The sequence below is a fragment of the Dryobates pubescens genome, chromosome 18, assembly GCF_014839835.1.
Source record: "Dryobates pubescens isolate bDryPub1 chromosome 18, bDryPub1.pri, whole genome shotgun sequence".
NCBI classification, from domain to species: Eukaryota; Metazoa; Chordata; class Aves; order Piciformes; family Picidae; genus Dryobates; species Dryobates pubescens.
The window spans coordinates 4,141,570-4,160,632 of record NC_071629.1 but is presented as its reverse complement, the minus strand read 5'-3'; the positions used below and the strand labels follow the sequence as shown (position 1 = coordinate 4,160,632).

The window sequence follows — 19,063 nt, the reverse complement described above, 5'->3', positions numbered from 1 at the left end:
TCTTGAGCTCCTGGGGCACAGGCACCACCAGGTAGGACATATGATGAGGCAAGGAATGTGCCAGCAGCTCTGCTCTCAGGAGCCAGGCAGGGGGGTGGTCACCCACAGGGAGCAGTTAGCCTCCAAGGAGCCTCTAGCTGAAGGGAGTTACAGAATCATCACTGAGACTGGAAGGGTCCTCAAAGTCCATCTAGTCATACCCCACACACCTTCAACGAGACCAGGTTGTGCAAGTCCCCATCCAACCTGACCCTGAGCACTTCCAGGCATGGGGCATCACAACATCATAGAACCAGAGACTGGCTTGGGGTGAAAGGGACCTTAACAAAGAATCATCTACTCCCAACCCTCCTGCCATGGGCAGGGACACCTCCTGCTAGACCAGGCAGCCCAAGGCCCCATCCAACCTGACTTTGAGAACTCCCAGGCATCCACAACAAACCTTTAAGGTCATCAAACCCAAGGACATCCCTCCCTAGCCAACTCTAAGTCCATCGAGTCACTTGCAGCATGTGAGATGGTGCAAGCACAAGGACAAAACCCTCCAAAAGCACACCCAAGAGAGCTGCCTCCAGCAGCAGAGGAAGAGCTTGTGATGAACAGCACCAGCTTGACTTAGAATCATAGAATCAATAAGGCTGGAAAAGACCTCAAAGATCATCCAAGTCCAACCTGTCACCCAGCACCTCATGACTACTAAACCATGGCACCAAGTGCCACATCCAATCCCCTCTTGAACACCTCCAGGGACAGTGACTCCACCACCTCCCTGGGCAGCACATTCCAATAGCTAATGTCTCTCTCTGTGAAGAACTTTCTCCTCATCTCAAGCCTAAACTTGCCCTGGCACAGCTTGAGACTGTGTCCTCTCGTTCTGGTGCTGGTTGCCTGGGAGAAGAGACCAACCCCCTCCTGGCTACAACCTCCCTTCAGGGGGCTGTAGAGTGCAATAAGGTCTCCTCTGAGCCCTCCTCTCCTCCAGGCTTGTCCCAGCCCTCTTGAGACCAGGCTGTGAGAGAAGGTGGGGCAGCAACAAAAAGCACACGGGAGACAGCCAGGATTCCATAGGAAAAAAACCCTTTTATTTAACAATATATCAGGTTCCATCACGGCTCCATGGAGCTGAGGTGCCACAGAGCTGGTTACTGATGCCGATGATATGCTACTGGGCAGGAGAGAGCTGGGGAGGAGGCGAAAGGATTCAAAAAGAACATGACACGAAGAAACAAAACCTCTGCGGCTCCAGGGAGCGCGGCCCAAGGGACCTCGCCACCCAGCCCCGCCGGCAGCCCGGCATGGCCAACCGCTGCGGGACTGCTGAGCCCTGCTCGGGGATGTGCCCTGGGGACCGGCCAAGCCCCAAGGAGATCCTGGGACAGAGGGTCTGGGTCCCTCCCTGCCACAGCCAAAGCCTTGGCATCCCCCAGGCCGTGCGGTGCCTGCTTGCCAGTGGCAATCCCCAGGCCCCCAAGCCCTCATCCCGTGTGCCCTGCGCTGGCACTGGCCACATCCAGGCTCCAGGCCCAGAGGAGGACAGACCAGGAGAATCTGGCAGCCTGGATGCTCCAGCAGTGTGGCACAGACAGCTGGGCACAGGGGGAAGCTGGGGCAGCAGCTGGTGGATCCTGGGGTGGATCCCACCTCGGGATGCGGGGCCGTGGCGAGGGTGCGGATGCGACGTCATGGGATGGAGACGTGGTCACAGCTCTGAAATGTGGGAGCGTGATGAGGGGGTGCTGGTGTGAGGAGCAGCCAGGAGAGAGGGAGGGAGGACCCCCAGGGCAGCCCCTCCTCACCTTCTGCTGATATAATGCAGGTTCAGTGGCTCCAGCGAGCTACTGGGACTACAAGGAACTTCCAGTTGCCCACTGGGAGATGCCAGGCAGGGTGGTGACATCAGAGATGGCTCTGTAGGCACCAGCCACCCCTCTGAGGGCAGGGACCCTCAAAACACAAACCAAGGGTGCTGCTAAGAGAGGCAACACCCCCAGCCTGGGCACCAAGCAGAGACTAGGCCTCGGTGGGCTGGTGGTTGGCAAGTGGCAAATTGAGATAGCTGGGGAAAGGGATCTGCAAGAGGAGCAGCTCCACAGGTCTGGGAAAGCAGTCTTGGGATGCTGCTCCCAGTTATGCATCCCAAGGTTTGGCATTTTTGGTTAAAAGAGATAAATTTAATGCTTTTTTGTTGTTGTTGTTAGGGAGCCCCTTGCCTGTGAAGAAAGCTCTGTCCAGAACCAGGGTGGTCAGAAATCCACCAAGAAGGAGCCAGCGCCAACCCTGCCATGAGTAGGGATCTGGAAGCTCTGTCTAGACCAAGGATGGCCAAAAACCCGCTGGGAATCAGCCAGCTCCAACCCCACGCCACAAGCACCAGGGGCACAACCAACCCCTGCTGCCCGCGCCGGGAAGGAGCCAAGGAGGAGCCAGCATTCCCAGCCTCGCCCTCTGCTTGGGCCCCAGCAGATCCTGCATGATATCAAGGGGATGGCCCCCAAATCCATCCTGACCCCCCCCTGGAGCCATCCTGCCTGCACACCAGCACAGCACCCTGTGGGGCAGCTGCAGGGGGGCTGAGCGCCGTATGACAATGTTTTAACACCCGTTCTCGTGGTTAACATTTCTTTAGTTTCTTTGCCTTTTTTTGTGGTTTTTTTTTTCTTTGCCTTTTTTTTTTCCCTCTTTTTCTTTTTTTTTTTTAAGTTCTCATTTGTTGTTTTTTTTTTTTCTCTGTGTGTGTTTTTTTTGTTTTTGTTTTTCCTAAGAAAAAGCAACCAGAAAATAATTCGGAGTTTATACAAAACATCTTTACATTATTTCTTCCAAAAAAGACTAGTATTTACACAAACAAAAGAGGGGGGGGGGGGAAAGAGGGGGGGGAGAGGAAAGGGGAAAAAAAAAAAAAAAAAAAGGCCCCCAAAAAATGAAACAAAACAATAAAGAAAAGAGAAAGAAAAGAGAACCTCACCAAACTTCAACGGACAGGGCTGAAGGGACACGCTCCATTTCAGGACCCAGCAGACCGAGGTGCTCAGCAAAAAACCCAAGAGAGTTCTGATTTCACCCTTTCTTCACATATTTACAAGGTTTCTTGGTTGCCCTCCCCCACCCCCACACACCACCCCACCCCCCGCCCCCAGCAATGAGCTAAGCAATGAGCCACAATCCAGCCTGGGGGGACAGCCGCAGCGCTGGCGACGGCCACCAGCGCTGCCAGCTTGCTTCTGGGCTGACCCCATGCTCAGATTCCTTCTCTCCTCCAAAACTGAACCAAAATAATAATAATAAAAAAAAAATAAATCATCCCCCCCCCCAGCTGCCTCCTCCATCAGAATCTCCTCAGTGCTACAGCATCCTCCTCCACCACCACCATCATCATCAGCCCCCAAGTTGGGGCTCTGCTGCTGGCAGGAGCTGCACGTGGTGGTTCTGCAGATGGAAGAGGGTGAGGGAAGGAGGGACTTCCTTTAAGACAATTCTCTGTGATTTCAGGGAGCAGATCCCAGGCAGGGAATGGGAGGTCCTGGCCAGAGCAGCTCCCAGCCCTTTGGCAGCCCCAGGTGGGTGGTGCTGGCATAGATGCTGTGGAAGAAGAGGGGCTGAAAGGTGCTACACAGGGGGACAAGGAGAAGGGCTGGGAAGGGAAGAGCACCCACGCCGGCTCCCCCCTCCAAAGTAGAAGGTTTAGGACCCTGGAAGTTGTTACCACTTTGGGACGCAAAGAACAGGGTCAAAAGCTGGGGCAACCTGCTCTGCTCCAGAACAAATTCCTGCCTTCAAAACCAAAAAAGAACCAACACCATGACCTGGACCACAGCCTGCTCCCCAGCACAGCACCCAAGCCAGCAGGTTCCACCATCCCCCACTCTGCTCTGTCCCTCCTGCCCGCTCCTGTCAAGGCACTTTTGCAGAGCAGCTCTCTCACTCTTTGGGCACTTCCTAAGGCAGGTTTCAAGGCCCTGGGGACAGGCCTCATGCCACCCCAAACCCACCACCTGCCCCATGCTTGCTCCCTGAGCAAAAGCAGCTACTTCTGAAAGGAAAAGAAAGCATGGAAAGAGGGGGTGGCCACTGGCCCCTGGGCTGGGACAGCCCAAGGACACTGCCATCAGCACCACTGGGCTCGCTGGCATCACCCATGGTGCTGGTGAGGAGTCCTAGGATGAGGAAGCTGAGAATGACACCACCAGAGTCCAAGGCTCAAACCCTTCCAGTCTGGGGCAGGAATGGGCAAGCCCAGGCTGTAGGACTCCCGGAAGGTGGCACAGCTCTGTGATCCCAGCAGCATGGCCAGGAAGGGGTCAGGCACTGCTGGGGGCCAGTCCCCAAAGGCAGGATCCACAGAAGGATACCAGGAGCCTTCAGCTCCACTCCCAACCAAGCCAAGCCCAGTGCTAGAGGCAGTTCCAAGGATACTTCTTTGGGGGCTTCCAGCCCTGAATCAAGCACTGCCCACCTCCTTTCCTGGGAACCCCAGCTCCCCCTGGTGCCTCCAGCTCCTTCTTGGCACCCCCAGCTCCCCTCAGCGCAGGCTGCCAGTTTGTTTTCCAGTTTTCCTTTCCAAGGATAACCACCTGGCTGAGGGACAGGACTGGGGTCTGCAGCAGGCCTGTGCCCTCCCGCTGCCCCCCTGCTTCACTTCCAGCCCCACGGAACCCCCCAGCAAAGGCTTTTCTTGGCAGCAGGGTGAGGGAGAGCTGCTGGGCTGAGGCTGTGGGGGGGCAGAGGAGCAGCTGGGCTCTCGCACACCGAAGGCTCAAGACACGGTCTAGGGCTAGTTCTGGGCTTTTTTTTTCTTTCTTTCTTTCTTTTCTTTTTATAAAGAGACTAAAACAAGAGTCAACAGCTACGAAAAGTGGGAGAGGGCAGCGGTGGGAGCAGTGTGTGTGTGGGGAGGAGGGGGTCTGCCCCCCGGCGGGGACGGCGAGATGGAAGGAGGCGACGGCGCGCGGCCGGAGCGGGGCCCCGGGCGGGCAGGAACCCTGCCAGCAATTCACCAAAATAAAAACATCACCCCCCCAAAATTAAAATAATTATAATAATAATAATAGTAGTAGTAGTAAATCGGGGTGGCCAGCTTCCTCCCTGCACAGTCGCCTGCATCTTGGCACCTAGGCGAAGCATCCTCCTCCTCCTCCTCCTCCACCCAGCTCCTCGGCCTGGAGGCTCGGGGAGCCGAGCGGCGGGCGCAGGGGCGCTTCTCGCAGGAAGGACGCGGGGGGAGGCCCCCCCGCAAGGGCCGGGGGGGAAGGGCGGCGGAGTCTCCGGGGTTGCCGGTGGTGTCCGAGCGAGCGCGGGTAAAAAAAGGCACGGCCGGCCGCAGTCTGGAGAAGGAGAGGAGGAGGCTGAAGGCTCGCCCTCGAGTCTCGGGATTACAAAAGCTGAGAACTACAAAACTAAATACAAAGGGGAGGAGAAGCCGGCGTGGGAGCGGAGCCGTCCGCGCTCCGCGCCGCCGCACCCCGGCGCTCCCCGCGCCGCCGCGGCCGCCGTGTCGGGGGGGCTCTGGGGTTCGTGTCGCTTCCTCCCTCCCGGCGCCAGAGCTGGGGCGGGGCGGCCGCCCCCGCCCCCCGCCGCCACGCTCGGGCTCTCCCGTGCTCCTGCATCAGCGGCTTCGCCCAGGCTGCTCCTCACACCTTGTAGTAAATGTTGGCTGGGCTCTGGGGAGGCATCTCCTGGACGATGTAGACGGGGTGCCCGTAGTCCCCGCTCACCTTCTCGTAGTGCGGGCAGTAGTTGTTCTCTGTAGTCCGTAAGGGGATGATGATGTCGCTGGGCTCCGAGCCCGCGTTCCCGCTGCATTTCGGGCTGGCCAAGGTGCTGAGGGACAAGGCTGCGGCTCGCTGCTGCGTGTGCTTCCGGTGCCGCTTGCGGATCTTGATCAGGAGGACGACGAGGAAGATGATGATGAGGATGAAGATGACGCAGCCGGCGCCGATGGCGGCGAAGACGGCCACCTTGGAGCTCAAAAAGCCGTCGCTGGGACCTTGTGTCTCCTGGCCGTCCTGGTTGACGGGGCCTGGGAGGTGAGGGGAGAGGGGTGTCAGCAGCCTGCACCCCACCTCTGCCTGGATCGCATCATCAGAGCCCCTCTCCACCCCAAGACTCAGCACAACAGCTTCCTCCTGTGCTGTCTTGCAACAGGGAGCAGCCCCCTCACCTCCAAGAAACATCTCCTCACCTTCCCACCCCAGTCAGACCCACTATTCCCAGTCTATAGGCACTGGGTGGGGCAGGCAGGAGCCCTGGGCTCACATGCACCCTCTCCCCTACCCCACACGGCTGCTCCCCCTTTCCATCTCTCAGCACTGCTCATGTCTGGGTGATGGCCAGTCTGGACCTCAAGACCCTTTGGTCTCTACAAGAAACCTGGATGCTCCGGTGAACGTGGAGCCCTTTGATATCCAATTACTGACCCCCCACCTCCGCCTGACCCCCAGGCCAGGGCAGCCCAAGCCCCCCTGAGGGGACAGCACTTGGCTGGTTGTCCTGGGCGAGAAGAAAGGAGCAACTCTTCCCTCCTTCATCTGATTTCACTTTTCTCTCAGCAGGGTCAGGAACTCAGGAAACCACCTTCAAAGGGCTTTCACACTGGCTCAGCTCAAAAATCCAAGGACCTCACCTCCTCCAAGCCCTCTCAGATGTAGTGCAAGGAACAGATGGGCAGCGAGGAGGAGGAGGAGGAGAGTGCTGAAACAGCACTTCCCTGCAAAGCTCCTGCCAGGACATACCAGAGCTGGGAAAACAAACCCGAGCTGCTCCACACCACAGCCTGGCTGCCTGCGCCAAGCCCCAGCCAGAAGGCAGAGGCCTGGGGCAAGGAGACGCTGCGAGCAGCGAGGGTGGCAGAGACGGGCACAGCACTTCTGGGAAAAAACATCTGGGGCACCCAGCATCCCCAGGATCCACCCAAGAAGTCTGGCTCAGAGGTGCTCTGCTGGCAGCAGCTCCCTGCCACATCCTGGTCCCTGTCCTGGGGGGGTGCCCAGTAAAACCCACCGGGCTTGCCAGGCTCCTCCACCGCAGGGATCTTGCTGCGCGGGCTCTGTGTGACGATCTTCACCGTGTTGTCGGACTCCTTGCTCGGCCGACTCGTCGTCAGCTGCTCTGGGATCACTGCATTTGGATCTGGGAAGGACAGGGAAGGGAGGGATGAGAAACCTCAAGTCCACCTGGGTGGCAGCAGCTCCTGCTCCCACCTGAATAGCTGCCCCTAAAATCCCTCCATGGGACCAGGAGTGATGGGAGATCCCGAGAGCAAAGCAAGGCTGCTTCAGGGCAGCAGGTCCCGGAAAGAGGGAAGGAAAGAGGGAAGGAAAGAGGGAAGGAAAGAGGGAAGGAAAGAGGGAAGGAAAGAGGGAAGGAAAGAGGGAAGGAAAGAGGGAAGGAAAGAGGGAAGGAAAGAGGGAAGGAAAGAGGGAAGGAAAGAGGGAAGGAAAGAGGGAAGGAAAGAGGGAAGGAAAGAGGGAAGGAAAGAGGGAAGGAAAGAGGGAAGGAAAGAGGGAAGGAAAGAGGGAAGGAAAGAGGGAAGGAAAGAGGGAAGGAAAGAGGGAAGGAAAGAGGGAAGGAAAGAGGGAAGGAAAGAGGGAAGGAAAGAGGGAAGGAAAGAGGGAAGGAAAGAGGGAAGGAAAGAGGGAAGGAAAGAGGGAAGGAAAGAGGGAAGGAAAGAGGGAAGGAAAGAGGGAAGGAAAGAGGGAAGGAAAGAGGGAAGGAAAGAGGGAAGGAAAGAGGGAAGGAAAGAGGGAAGGAAAGAGGGAAGGAAAGAGGGAAGGAAAGAGGGAAGGAAAGAGGGAAGGAAAGAGGGAAGGAAAGAGGGAAGGAAAGAGGGAAGGAAAGAGGGAAGGAGCCTGCCAAGGCTGCAGCACTGCTTCTCCTGTTTATTATAAATACTGGCCCCGAAGTTTTCCCACACTAATGAAAAGCAGCCATCAGGAGCTGCACATCCAAGTCAGGGGCTGAAACGAGCCCAGTGCATTGCTGGGGCTCCGGGAGCACCACCATTGGGGGTACCCTTGCTGGCCACCGCCACCATCAGCCTGTGGCATCCCCACAGCACAGTGGCATTGTCACTGAGACCACACAGAGCCCAAGCACTAAGGCCTGCCCAGCTTGAACTCCTCCTCAAGTGCCCAGTGAGTCACAGGGCCACCAGCTGTGCCAAAGCCCCTCTGCCAAGGAGTCCCACATTGAGCTGGCTTCCCACTGGGCCAGGGACCACGCAGCAGTGCAGAACAATCACCCATTTTAATGCCAGTGCACCACACATGTGCAAGGCTTGGCAAAACAAAAAGAGGGACAAAAGCAAAAAAGATGCTAAAAATGAAATTCTGCTGAACTGAACTAACTCAGGAGGTCTCCTGGGCTCCCAGGACCAACCAGGATGGCCTCCCTTTCCCAGAACCCAGATTCCTCCCCACCACAGCAGGACAGGGCCCATGGTTCAGAGGCTTTTGCTGGGCAAAGGCATTTCAGCAAAGGGAGAGCCTAGGGCTCAGGAGGACTCACCCTGCCCCACTTTCATGACGATCTTCATGGAGCGTGTCTGGCAGACCCCTCCTTCCCGGTTCTCCAGACCATCCAGAGTCCCATTGGAAGTGGCTGCAAGCAAAGAGAGGAAGCATTAGGCACAGGGCTCCTGAGACCTAAAATGAGCCCAGCTATCCCCAGGCACCACTGGGCAGGTCCCAGCAGATCACCGCTGTCCCTGGGCACTGCCAGCAGGTCCACACTCTCCCTGGGTACCACAAAGGACCTGGCAGAAGCTCAGCACCTCCCAACACTGAGGCTTGTTCCTGACTCCCCACGGTACAACCACTTCTGCATGCCCCAGTCTGGAGCCCACCGCAAGTGTTGAAAACCCCGAGCTCTCACTTTCTGCTCAGAGTTCTCACTTTCTACATCTTCTAAAGCCATGTGCAGGATGAGGATGTGATCCTTCCAGCTTCCCCCCGCTGCCACATCCACACAAGGAGCCATTCTCCACTCTGGCACCCTCCTCCTCCCCCTTTAATTCCTGGATAATTTCCTTTGCTCCTCGGTGTATAATAGGAGCACATGCATATGCACAGTTTAAATTATACATCTATAATTACACCCTGTGCCTCAGTAAAGAATGTAAACTCAGAGCCCCAATGGGGTTGAGTGGCTTTAATTGCAGGGCAGAAGTCAGTTAAATTCACATTAACTTTCTGCTTTAGCGAGGGTGGATTTGGAAGCCTTTCGCTCCCATGGGATCACAGGGAGCTGCACGCCTCCCGCTGCCACCACGCAGGAACCCCTCCACCCACGTATCCACCAGCTCCTGGCCACAGCAGGGAAAGCTCAGGGCGTGAGGAGGAGGAAAGCCAAGCTAGAGGATTACAGGGCTAAGCACCCAAATAGCAGATTCCTGCTACACATGCTCCAAAAGCTGGTTTGGAGCCCAAAAGGCCTCTCGGCAGCGGCACCAGCAGCGAGCGCCTGCTGATGCTGTGCTGAGATGGTGACGGGCTGGTGGCTCTGGCTCTCCTCAGTGGCCAGGGTCTTGAGCCAGCACCTTCATCCACCTCAGCAAACACAAATCATTCCAGTACTCCACTAAATCCAGGCATGAAGATTCATTCACCCAGGGAAGCCACAGAATCTGGGAGGAGCACGGAGACAGCTCAAGTGGGGCTCAGGAAAGGTGATGAACGGAGAATCAAGGAGCTTTGGGGATAATTTTCCAGAGATGAGGCAAGGAAGCAAAGCAGGATTTGGCCAGCACAGCGCAGCCAACACCTTCCCTGAGCCTCAACACCAAAACTCTGCCTCGGGGTTTCAGGTTGCCTGCGCAGACCAGCTCCTGCCTTCCTCCCAGAGAAGCTTTGGATGTGGGGAGGGCAAGTGGCTGAACGCACCCCACCCTGGTGGGTGTCAGTGAGGAAGAGTCTGGGTTACACAGAAAGGTCTTTCTGCAGCCCTTTTCCTGCAGCAAGACTTTTGGGTGGTTCGACAAGGACTCAGCGCTGGGCTCTGCTGGAAAGCAAGCCTGGATCCCACTGGGATGCAGACTCTGAGTCCACCAGCTCTGTCCAAAGACCTCTGTGCAGTGGAGGCCGTGGTGTGAAAGCTGGGGGCCGCTGGGCTGAGCGCTGAGTTATTGCCTGTCCCACGGCGGCGGTCGCCTGCCAGCAGCTCCCAGCATCCCCGCAGCTGGGATGGGCGCCTTGACAGCAACACTGTCAGCACAAATCCCCACCCAAACGCCTGGGAAAGCGGAGGAAGACCCCCCCTGCAGCCTGCACAAGCTGCTCCCAGCGCCAGCCAGAGGGGCCTGAGCTCAAACTCCCCATAAAAACCATCTCAGGGAGCTAGCTCCAGCAGCAGGCATCACAGCCCAGCTCTCCTGGGCCAGAGACACTGCTTTGGGCACGAAATAAAATGGAATATCCCAGCTCACAGCAACTCCATGAAGAGATTCCCAGCCTCCCAGCCCAGCTCTCCTGGGCCAGAGTCATTGGTGTGGGGATGAAATAAAATGGAATATCCCAGCCCACAGCCCTGAAGCAACTCCATGAAGAGATTCCCAGCCTCCCAGCCCAGCTCTCCTGGGCCAGAGACATTAGTTTGGAGATGAAATAAAATGGAACATCCCAGCTCACAGCCCTAAAGCAACTCCATGAAGAGATTCCCAGCCTCCCAGCCCAGCTCTCCTGGGCCAGAGACATTACTTTGGGGATGAAATAAAATGGAACATCCCAGCTCACAGCCCTGAAGCAGCTCCATGAAGAGATTCTCAGCTCTCCTGGGCCAGAGACATTGGTTTGGGGATGAAATAAAATGGAATATCCCAGCTCACAGCCCTGAAGCAACTCCATGAAGAGATTCTCAGCTTTGCAGCTCAGCTCTCCTGGTCCAGAGGCACTGCTTTGGGAATGAAATAAAATGGAATATCCCAGCTCACAGCCCTGAAGCAGCTCCATGAAGAGAGTCCCAGCTTCCCAGCACCATGCTGTGGGTTGCTCCATCTGGAACAGGCTTCCCTGACTTCACAACAGAGCTCCATGAAGAGATTTCCCAGCTTCCCAGCACCATGCTATGGGTTGCTCCATCTGGAATAGGCTTCACTGACTTCACAACAGAGTGGGGTAGGGAAAAACAGAGCAGCCTGTAAACACAACCCTCTGAGACCTCCAAAGGTCTTGTTTACAAGGAAATAATCTAATTATATCAAAATTATCTATGAAGTATGGCTCAGGCACAGAGAACCAGGAGATTCCTCAAATGTGGAGCATGCAGCAGCAACAGGAGACAGCAGTTCCTTTGAAACAACCTTGGAAACGTCACATTTGGACACAAAAAACCCATAGAAAAGGTCCAAAAAGGACAGAGAAGAGCAGCTGGAGTCAGAGGGATGGACAAGGGGATGTGGCTGAACATCCTTTTCCCCCCCACACACACACAGGGCTTTGTTCAAGGAGCCTCTTCTTGCTCAGATCATCCTAACGAGGAGAGGAGGAAGCAGCTTTGAAAAGAAACCACAAAAAAAAAATGAAGCAGCTACTTGAGGGAACATTAAAAAAGGGGCAGTCAAAAGGGTAAACTGCTTGAAAAATAAAACAAACCCATGGCAATGGTCTCCAGTGGAGCCTCTTGAAACGAGGCCACACGCTGCCACGCTCCGTACAGATCCAACGCAGGCCACAGCAAAGGAAAGGGAGATGCTCCACCCAGCTGGCCAGAACTCCAAATCCCATCCACAGGGCTAAGAGAGATGAATGCAGCTTCTAGTGGGGTTTAGATCAACACAGAGGACAGGCTGACACTGCTGAGCAGCAGGTCTGGAAGTGGCCAGGAGGTCCCCACTGAGCCACGGCTGTGATGGTGGCACTGTAGGATCTCGCCACAACACTCAGAGGTGGAGAGCTGATCCTCCTGCCCTGTTTCTTTCTGTCACTGTGGAAGATTCACCAGTGGGCCACAGGATGCAGCCCTGCTCCAGCAGAGACCTGGCAAGCAGCGAGATGGAAGTCCAAAGCATCTGAGATAGTTGCTGGGAGAGGCACCAAGGATCCTCACTGGCAGATGAAATCCAGGGTCAACGAACACACGAAACAGGTTAAATCCACAGGCAAGGAGAGGCCCTGAGCCCAGGGGGAGGTGGTTGAGCTCTGAACAACGAAGACAGGCAGGGAGCTGAGGATATCCAAGTAACTGCAAGCAGCAGGTATGGAACCATGGCTGTCATCTCCACATGCTTCACTTGCCATGTGCAGTTCCATCACAAGAGCAAGGCTTGATCCAGTCAGCCCCAGCAACGCAGCTCGGGAGCATTTCCTTGCCCCTCTTCCACTCTGGAGGGACTCACAGTTCAGTCTGTAGGACAGGAAGAGCAAAAGCAGCCCCTGGACAGAGGGCTCCTACTGGGGCTTGAAGAAAAGGCAGCTCCCAGCCTGAGAGCCATTAGATGCCTTTGCCTTAATGAAGCATTAAGCCTGGGGCTGCCGAGTGATGAGGATTTACCACTGATACCATTAACCATGTAATTGCTTGTCAATTCAGAAGAGATGCTCAGCTTGCACGGACACACAGGCTGGACCTCTGCTGGCGTGACTCACCCTAGTGGCTCAGGCATGAGACTAAGGAAACACCAAATCCCAGCCTTGTGACACACACCAAGGTGGGACAGATGCCTCTGAGAGCCCCAACGACCCCCACGCTCCCACCCCCAGCAGCAGGCAGGGCTGTGCCGTCCTCTGGCATCACATTCTGCCTCCCCATCAGGAACGTCACCCTGGCTTTTCCTCCTCCTCTAAAAATATTCCAGAGGAGAACTTGGGTTTTGGCAAGATGGGAGGCTCTGGAAGTAATAGCTGGCAGCAGATGAAGGCAAGGGTCTCTTAAATGGTCAGCCTTGGACAGAGCGAGACATTTGGTTTCTCTTCTGGACTCCCTCTAGCTGGACTGCGTTACCATTTGGGCCCCAAAGCACAATTAATGTGCTGAGACTGTAACGAATCCAAGTCTCTTTCCTTTTATTATCCTTAATTACTCTTCCATCTGCACACCACGGCCCTGCTCCAGCCCCAGCCAGCCGCTGCCCGGCCGCGGCTCGCCCCGCAGCGCCCCCGAGCCCCCAGCCCTGTCCAACGCTCACGTTTCCGCCACACAGCCCGCCAGGGGTTGGGGTGCCGAGGGGCAGCTGGGTCAGAGCAGCCCCAGATCATCCCACAGCCCAGCCTGGACACCCACCCCAGGCTGAAACCCCTCTTGGCCCAGGTAAAGGCCCTATGGGTAGCCCTGAAGATGTGCCTCACCCATCTCCAGTGTTCCCAGACCCTGTGCCAGCAGACTCTTGGGCTCTGTTTAAAACCAAACCTGAGCTCGTGCCACCTCCCCTCTCCTCCAGAGAGGCTGTTGTATTCACCCTCGGTACAGAGGTGTGGGTGTCATTGCATCAGCAGAGGTGCTGCACTGGTGCCCAGCCCCAGGCACTGAGCTCCTTCGTGCCCCCATCCCAGCCAAGGCTGGCACCACAGAGGACCCAGAGCTTGGCACTCCAAGGGACATGCAGAGCCACTTCCAGGTCACTGAGCAGAGGCACCCACATGCTCCACTGCACACCAGCACCCTGGGGCTGCCCACTGAGCAGGGCTTGACTGCAGCCCCCCTTTCCTCCTCCTCCTCTCCAGTTGAGCTGGGAGGTGGCAGGGGCACGCTCATGGTATCCCCATCATTGTTTCCTCGCTGGGCCCCACTGAGGGGAGGCTGAGCTCGCTTCACACCCTCCCCCCTGCCTCCCCCCATCACCCCCAAACCCTTTCCATCAGCTCCAGCACGTTGGTTGGGTCGGCTGCCAGCGCAAGGGCAAGGGCAGCGCGGGGGGAGCCGAGCCCCTGGCTGTCACCCTGCCAGCAGCCTTCATCCAGCCCAGAGGCAGCTGCACCGGGAAGGGGCCCTGCAGCCCCAGAAACATGTCTGCGAGCCAGCCCAGCCCCGGCCTGGCCCTCAACGTGCAGGGCTAGGGTTTCACACAGCCTCCTGGCAGCTCAAGAGCTGCTCCAGCATTCCCAGTCTGCTATGGGAAGGGAAGAGCCCAGGAGCCCTGCCCTCCCAGCACCCCAACCCCAAGGGTGCCCTGGGGTTCAAGGGCTGCCTCCTTCCCAGCTCACTGGTCCCTGCAGCTGGCCAGGATCAATGCCAGCTGGGATTGCTCTGTCCCCTACACTGGGAATGCAAGACCGACAGTGGGTCAGCTTCAGGTCTGTCCTCTCCACTGCCTCCAGCAGGCACCAGGAGATGACCACCACGAGCACTGATCCCTGGCCTGGCAGCTGCCACCATCACCTACTCCTCATTACCCAAAAAGCCTTCTTTTGGCAGGAAGCAGCTCTGCTCTGTGCATGGCAATGGCTCTTGCCACGGGGTGGGAAACACGTGGAGATCCTCAGAGATGGGGACAACCACCACGGCCTTCCTGCTCTGCCCTACCAAGCTTCCAACACACCCTAAGACCCAAATCTGTTTGTTATCTGCATTGTTCTCTTTGCCCCTCGGGGTCCCACAAACACAAAGAGCTCAGGAGAAAAAAGATGTGGCCAGGAGCTCATCCCAGGACTGCCAGTGCTGGGCTTTAACAGTGTGGAATGGAGAACCCTCCTCATGACCTAGCAACCAGGGGCAGGTTCCCTCTGCCTGCAGCACAGCAGCTCCTGGGGTTATGGAACCACCACTACAGGACCATGGAGCCCATGTCCTCTCCTCTGCAGGGGGTGAACAGGGACACTACCAAGTTCTAACCCCCACCAAGGGCTGACCACTGCAGGCTGCTGAAGCAGCAGCAGCGAGACCCACGCCAGCATGCACTGGGTGATGGAGTGCCAAGGTTCATAGAATGGTGTGAGTGGGAAGGGGCCTTTAAAGGTCATCTAGTCCAACCCCCCTGCAGTCAGCAGGGACAGCTTTGAGCAGGTCAGGTTGCACAGAGCCCCAAACAAACTGGCCTGGAGTGTTTCCAAGGATGAGTCACCTACCACCTCCCTGGGCAACCTGGGACAGGGTCTCAGCAGCCTTACTGTAAAACATGTCTTCCTTTTCTCAAGTCTGAACCCCCTCTTTCAGTTTAAAGCCATCACTCCTTGTTCTGTCACAGCAGACCCTGCTAAAAAGTCCATCCCCATCTTTCTTACAGGGCTCTTTAAGCTCTGAAAGGCCACCAGGTGGTCTCCCTGGAGCCTCTTCTCCAGGCAGAACAACCCCATGGGTTACACTCCTCCAGCACAGGCACAAAGCCACCCACCCTTGATAGCTTCAGCTGCAGTTTGCTTCCACAGCTCCCTCCAGCCTGTGGCTCTGGTTCTGCTGACAGCATCAACCCTCCAGAGTGGTGGGAGGCTGCTCCAGCAGCACATTCCCATCCCAGTCCCACATCCAGTGTCACATTGGCCCATCCACCAGTGTCCAGCCACAGCAAGCAGGCATGCAGCAAAGCCCACTGCTGGCCCACGCAGAGCTGCTCTCCATGGCTGAGGTGTTTGCCACGCATTTCAGCTCTGCAGGGCATTATGTTCTCCTAGGAAGCCCTGGAGAGCCCAAGTATGGCTGGTGGGGATGGTGCCCTGGAATCACCTGGCTCAAGAAACAGATCTTAGATACAAACCCACACAGCTCTCCTTGTCACAACCTCAGACCAAGCCCTTCCACCAAGAGGGAGCATGCATGTATGGCCAAGAGCTGGTGGGTCTCCAAGCAAGGCATGAGGAGATGTCCTAATGGAGCTGATTCAGGCTGAATTTGTTATAGTAACCATTTTGTGGTGGTGTGCTAATTTTCACCACCACAGGTAGAGCCTGGTGCAGTGCTCTGGTCTGCTTCTACCAGTCAGGGTCAAGGTAGAACCTAGGGCTTCCCCTCCATCTTCACTACACATGGCAAGCAAGGGACAGCCAGGGTGACCACAGAGGACAGACCTCTCTCCACAGGCCCTGGAGAACCCAGACATCCCAGCTGTGCTTCTTCACACACCACAAGGTGAAAGTCACCAGGTTCAGATCTGCTTCTGGACACAGCGCTGGGTCTGGCTGGGATGAAGGTCATCTCCAAGCCAGCCCCTTCAGAATGTTGACTCACAAAGGGCAGATCCAGCAGCACCAACCAGGTTCAGGGTGTAGAACCACAGAACCATTTTGTTTGGAAGAGACCTTTAAGATCACTGAGCCCAGCCATTAAGCCAGCACTGCCCAGAAGACAGGAGGACACCACACCCCCACACTCCACCCCCTCCCACATCTTTGTGTGCCACAGCACCCCTGCTTTGGGAATGTCTAAGGTGCTTTCCTGGGGTGAAGGGAGAACATCAGGCACAGCAAATGATACTTGAACACAAGTAATGACCAAGTGAAAATCTGTTTTCCCATTAAAGCACCTTTCTGATGGAGAAATTATAACCAACCCTAATTAGCATCTAATTAAGAACCACAGCTACATCACAAGTAACCCCAGCAAGGCCAGAAAACACTTCTTGGTCAGAAGGGCCACTGCTGGGCTCCTTGTTCACAAGCTCTTTAGTACTGATGCCGCTGAGATGTCCACGTAGACAGACTCTGCAAGCTGCCAACATCCTGTGCCAGGGAGCTCAAGTGGACCAGGACACTAAACAAAGCCTTTGTCTTCAGGGCTATCCACCCCCTTCATAAACAACCTGAGAGCACTGGTGGAAAAGAAAGGTGATTTGCACAGTCTCTGCAAGCAGCTGCTTGTAGGTCAGGAGGAAAGTGCCATGGAATTCTCCACCTGAAGCTCTGCCAGAGCCCGTTGTGGGCCCATCTGGGAGCAGGAGAGGAGGAAAAGTGCTTACTGCATCTTAACAGGGTGCAAATCTCCTTGGTTAGGTAGCAAAACATCCATGACTGACTGAGAAATGGGTCATGGATGGGATGGAGAGGAGTGGTGCTCGCTGGGGAGGTCAATGCCAGCTCCTTCTCACACCAAGAAGCTGCAGGAGCCAATGCTGCCCACTGAGACTACAGCTGCAGGGTCAGATGAGTCTGGGCTATGTCATCTTTGCCTGGGAGCTGAGCTGCAGGCAGCTCAGATTAAAAACAGTGCTACCAGGGACCAGAGAGGTGAATGCCTGTGCATATCTGCCTGGGAAGAGTGTGGGGAGCCAAGAAGCAAGGAAGCACAGGAGCTCAGAGTGTGCTGTGGGGGAGAGGGGACAGAAGCATAGCCACAGCTTCATGGGGAACACCTTTTGGGGGGTGCAGGCGGAGTCACACTGATCTGGCAGTGCCAAGGGGTGCAGAGCAGGACCAGGCAGGGGATGCAAGGTGTCAGCTGGATGTCACCTCCTTGCTGCTGTCACCCAAGCTGCATGTCACATCACCTCTGCAGGCCAGCTCAGTTTTCAGGAGCACTGAGGTAAACTCATCTTATTTTCTCCTAATGGGCTATGCTCAGGAGGTGACCTTAGAAATGCTTTGTCCTTGGGAAGAGCATCCTCAGATGCAGGAAGCTCAGTATCAGAGAATCACAGAATCATTCAGGTTGGAAAAGACCCTCGAGATCATCAGGTCCAGCCATTAACCCCACTCTCCCAAACTCACCACTAAACCATATTGCTACATGCCACACCTAAACGACCTTCAAACACCTCCAGGGATGGGGACTCCACCACCTCCCTGGGCAGCCTGTTCCAATGCTTCACCACTCCTACAGTTTAAACAAGTTTTCCATGTGTCCAGGCTAAAACCTCCCTTGGAGCAGCTTAAGGCCATTCCCTCTTGCTCTAATCACTCATTACCTGGGAGAAGAGACCACCACCCACCTCTCTACATTGTCTTTTCAGACAGTTGGGCACACACAAGCTGGTGCCCAGCTCCTGAGAGACCTTGGCTGGGCAAGAGATGGGTGCAAGCAGGGGCCAGGCTGCCCAGCAGCCAGAGAGTTAAGCAGGCAGCAGCACCTCTGGCCGGGGGTCTTTGTTGCAGGCAGGGCCCCCCTCTCCAGGCCCAGGAGCAGATCAAAGTGCTGGGTATTTACCTCCTGGCTGGGTGTGGGACACTGGCCCTTTCTGATAGGGCTTTTCATCCCTATTAGGGCCGTGAAAGGCCTGAGCTATGAGATCAGCTGCCAGGGGCTGTCCGGGGACAGCGCTGAGCCGAAAAGGTCAGGAGGGAGGAGGAGAAGAGAAAAGAGGCAGAGGCTTAAGGGACAGGGCTCAACAAAATCGCATTTACGGTGGTCACGGTCTTCAGCCAAGCCTCCAAGACAAGGAACCAAGTGTTGTCTAAGGGCCATTATTTGGGTCTGACACGTCCAGCACTCGGGCTTTGAAGTTGGGAGCAGGACACCGTTAGAGCCCCGTTTGTCTCCGGTACAAGCCTGGCAGCTCCCACGCAGCATCTCCTCTGGGCAGAGGGTCTCATCCCTCCCCCAACCCCCCCTGCCACCAGCTCCCAGGGTATCAGATGAGCAGCAAAGCCAGTCCCCAAACCCAGATGGTTGTGCCAGCAGGATGGCTTCACTTCATAGAATCAATAAGGTTGGAAGAGACCTCAGAGACCATCAAGTCCAACCTGTCGCCCAACACCTCATGACTACTAAACCATGGCACCAAGTGCCACGTCCAGTCCCCTCTTGAACACCTCCAGGGATGGTGACTCCACCACCCTGAGTACTGTGTCCAGTTCTGGGCTCCTCAGTTTAAGAAGGACACCGAGACACTTGAACGTGTCCAGAGAAGGGCAATGAGGCTGGGGAGGGGTCTGGAGCACAGCCCTGTGAGGAGAGGCTGAGGGAGCTGGGGTTGCTTAGCCTGGAGAAGAGGAGGCTCAGGGGAGACCTTATTGCTCTCTACAACTACCTGAAGGGAGGTTGTAGCCAGGAGGGAGTTGGTCTCTTCTCCCAGGCAACCAGCACCAGAACAAGAGGACACAGTCTCAAGCTGTGCCAGGGCAAGTTTAGGCTGGAGGTGAGGAGAAAGTTCTTCACAAAGAGAGTTGTTAGCCATTGGAATGTGCTGCCCAGGGACGTGGTGGAGTCACTGTCCCTGGAGGTGTTCAAGAGGGGATTGGATGTGGCACTCGGTGCCATGGTCTAGTCATGG

The 19,063-nt window shown here is 56.2% G+C and overlaps 1 protein-coding gene across 1 annotated transcript in view; it reads right to left on the bottom strand.

Annotated features, from left to right (window-relative positions):
* Positions 1-5,243: 5,243 nt before the first annotated feature.
* Positions 5,244-19,063, bottom strand: part of EFNB1 (ephrin B1) — a 55,962-nt gene continuing 42,142 nt past the window's right edge. Inside the window, exons 3-5 of the mRNA XM_054169559.1 lie at positions 8,503-8,595; positions 6,997-7,125; positions 5,244-6,016 (exon numbers count right to left, since the gene is read on the bottom strand). Coding sequence (XP_054025534.1) covers positions 5,628-6,016; positions 6,997-7,125; positions 8,503-8,595 — 611 coding nt within the window. The 3' untranslated portion in view covers positions 5,244-5,627. The remainder of the gene's footprint in view (positions 6,017-6,996; positions 7,126-8,502; positions 8,596-19,063) is intronic.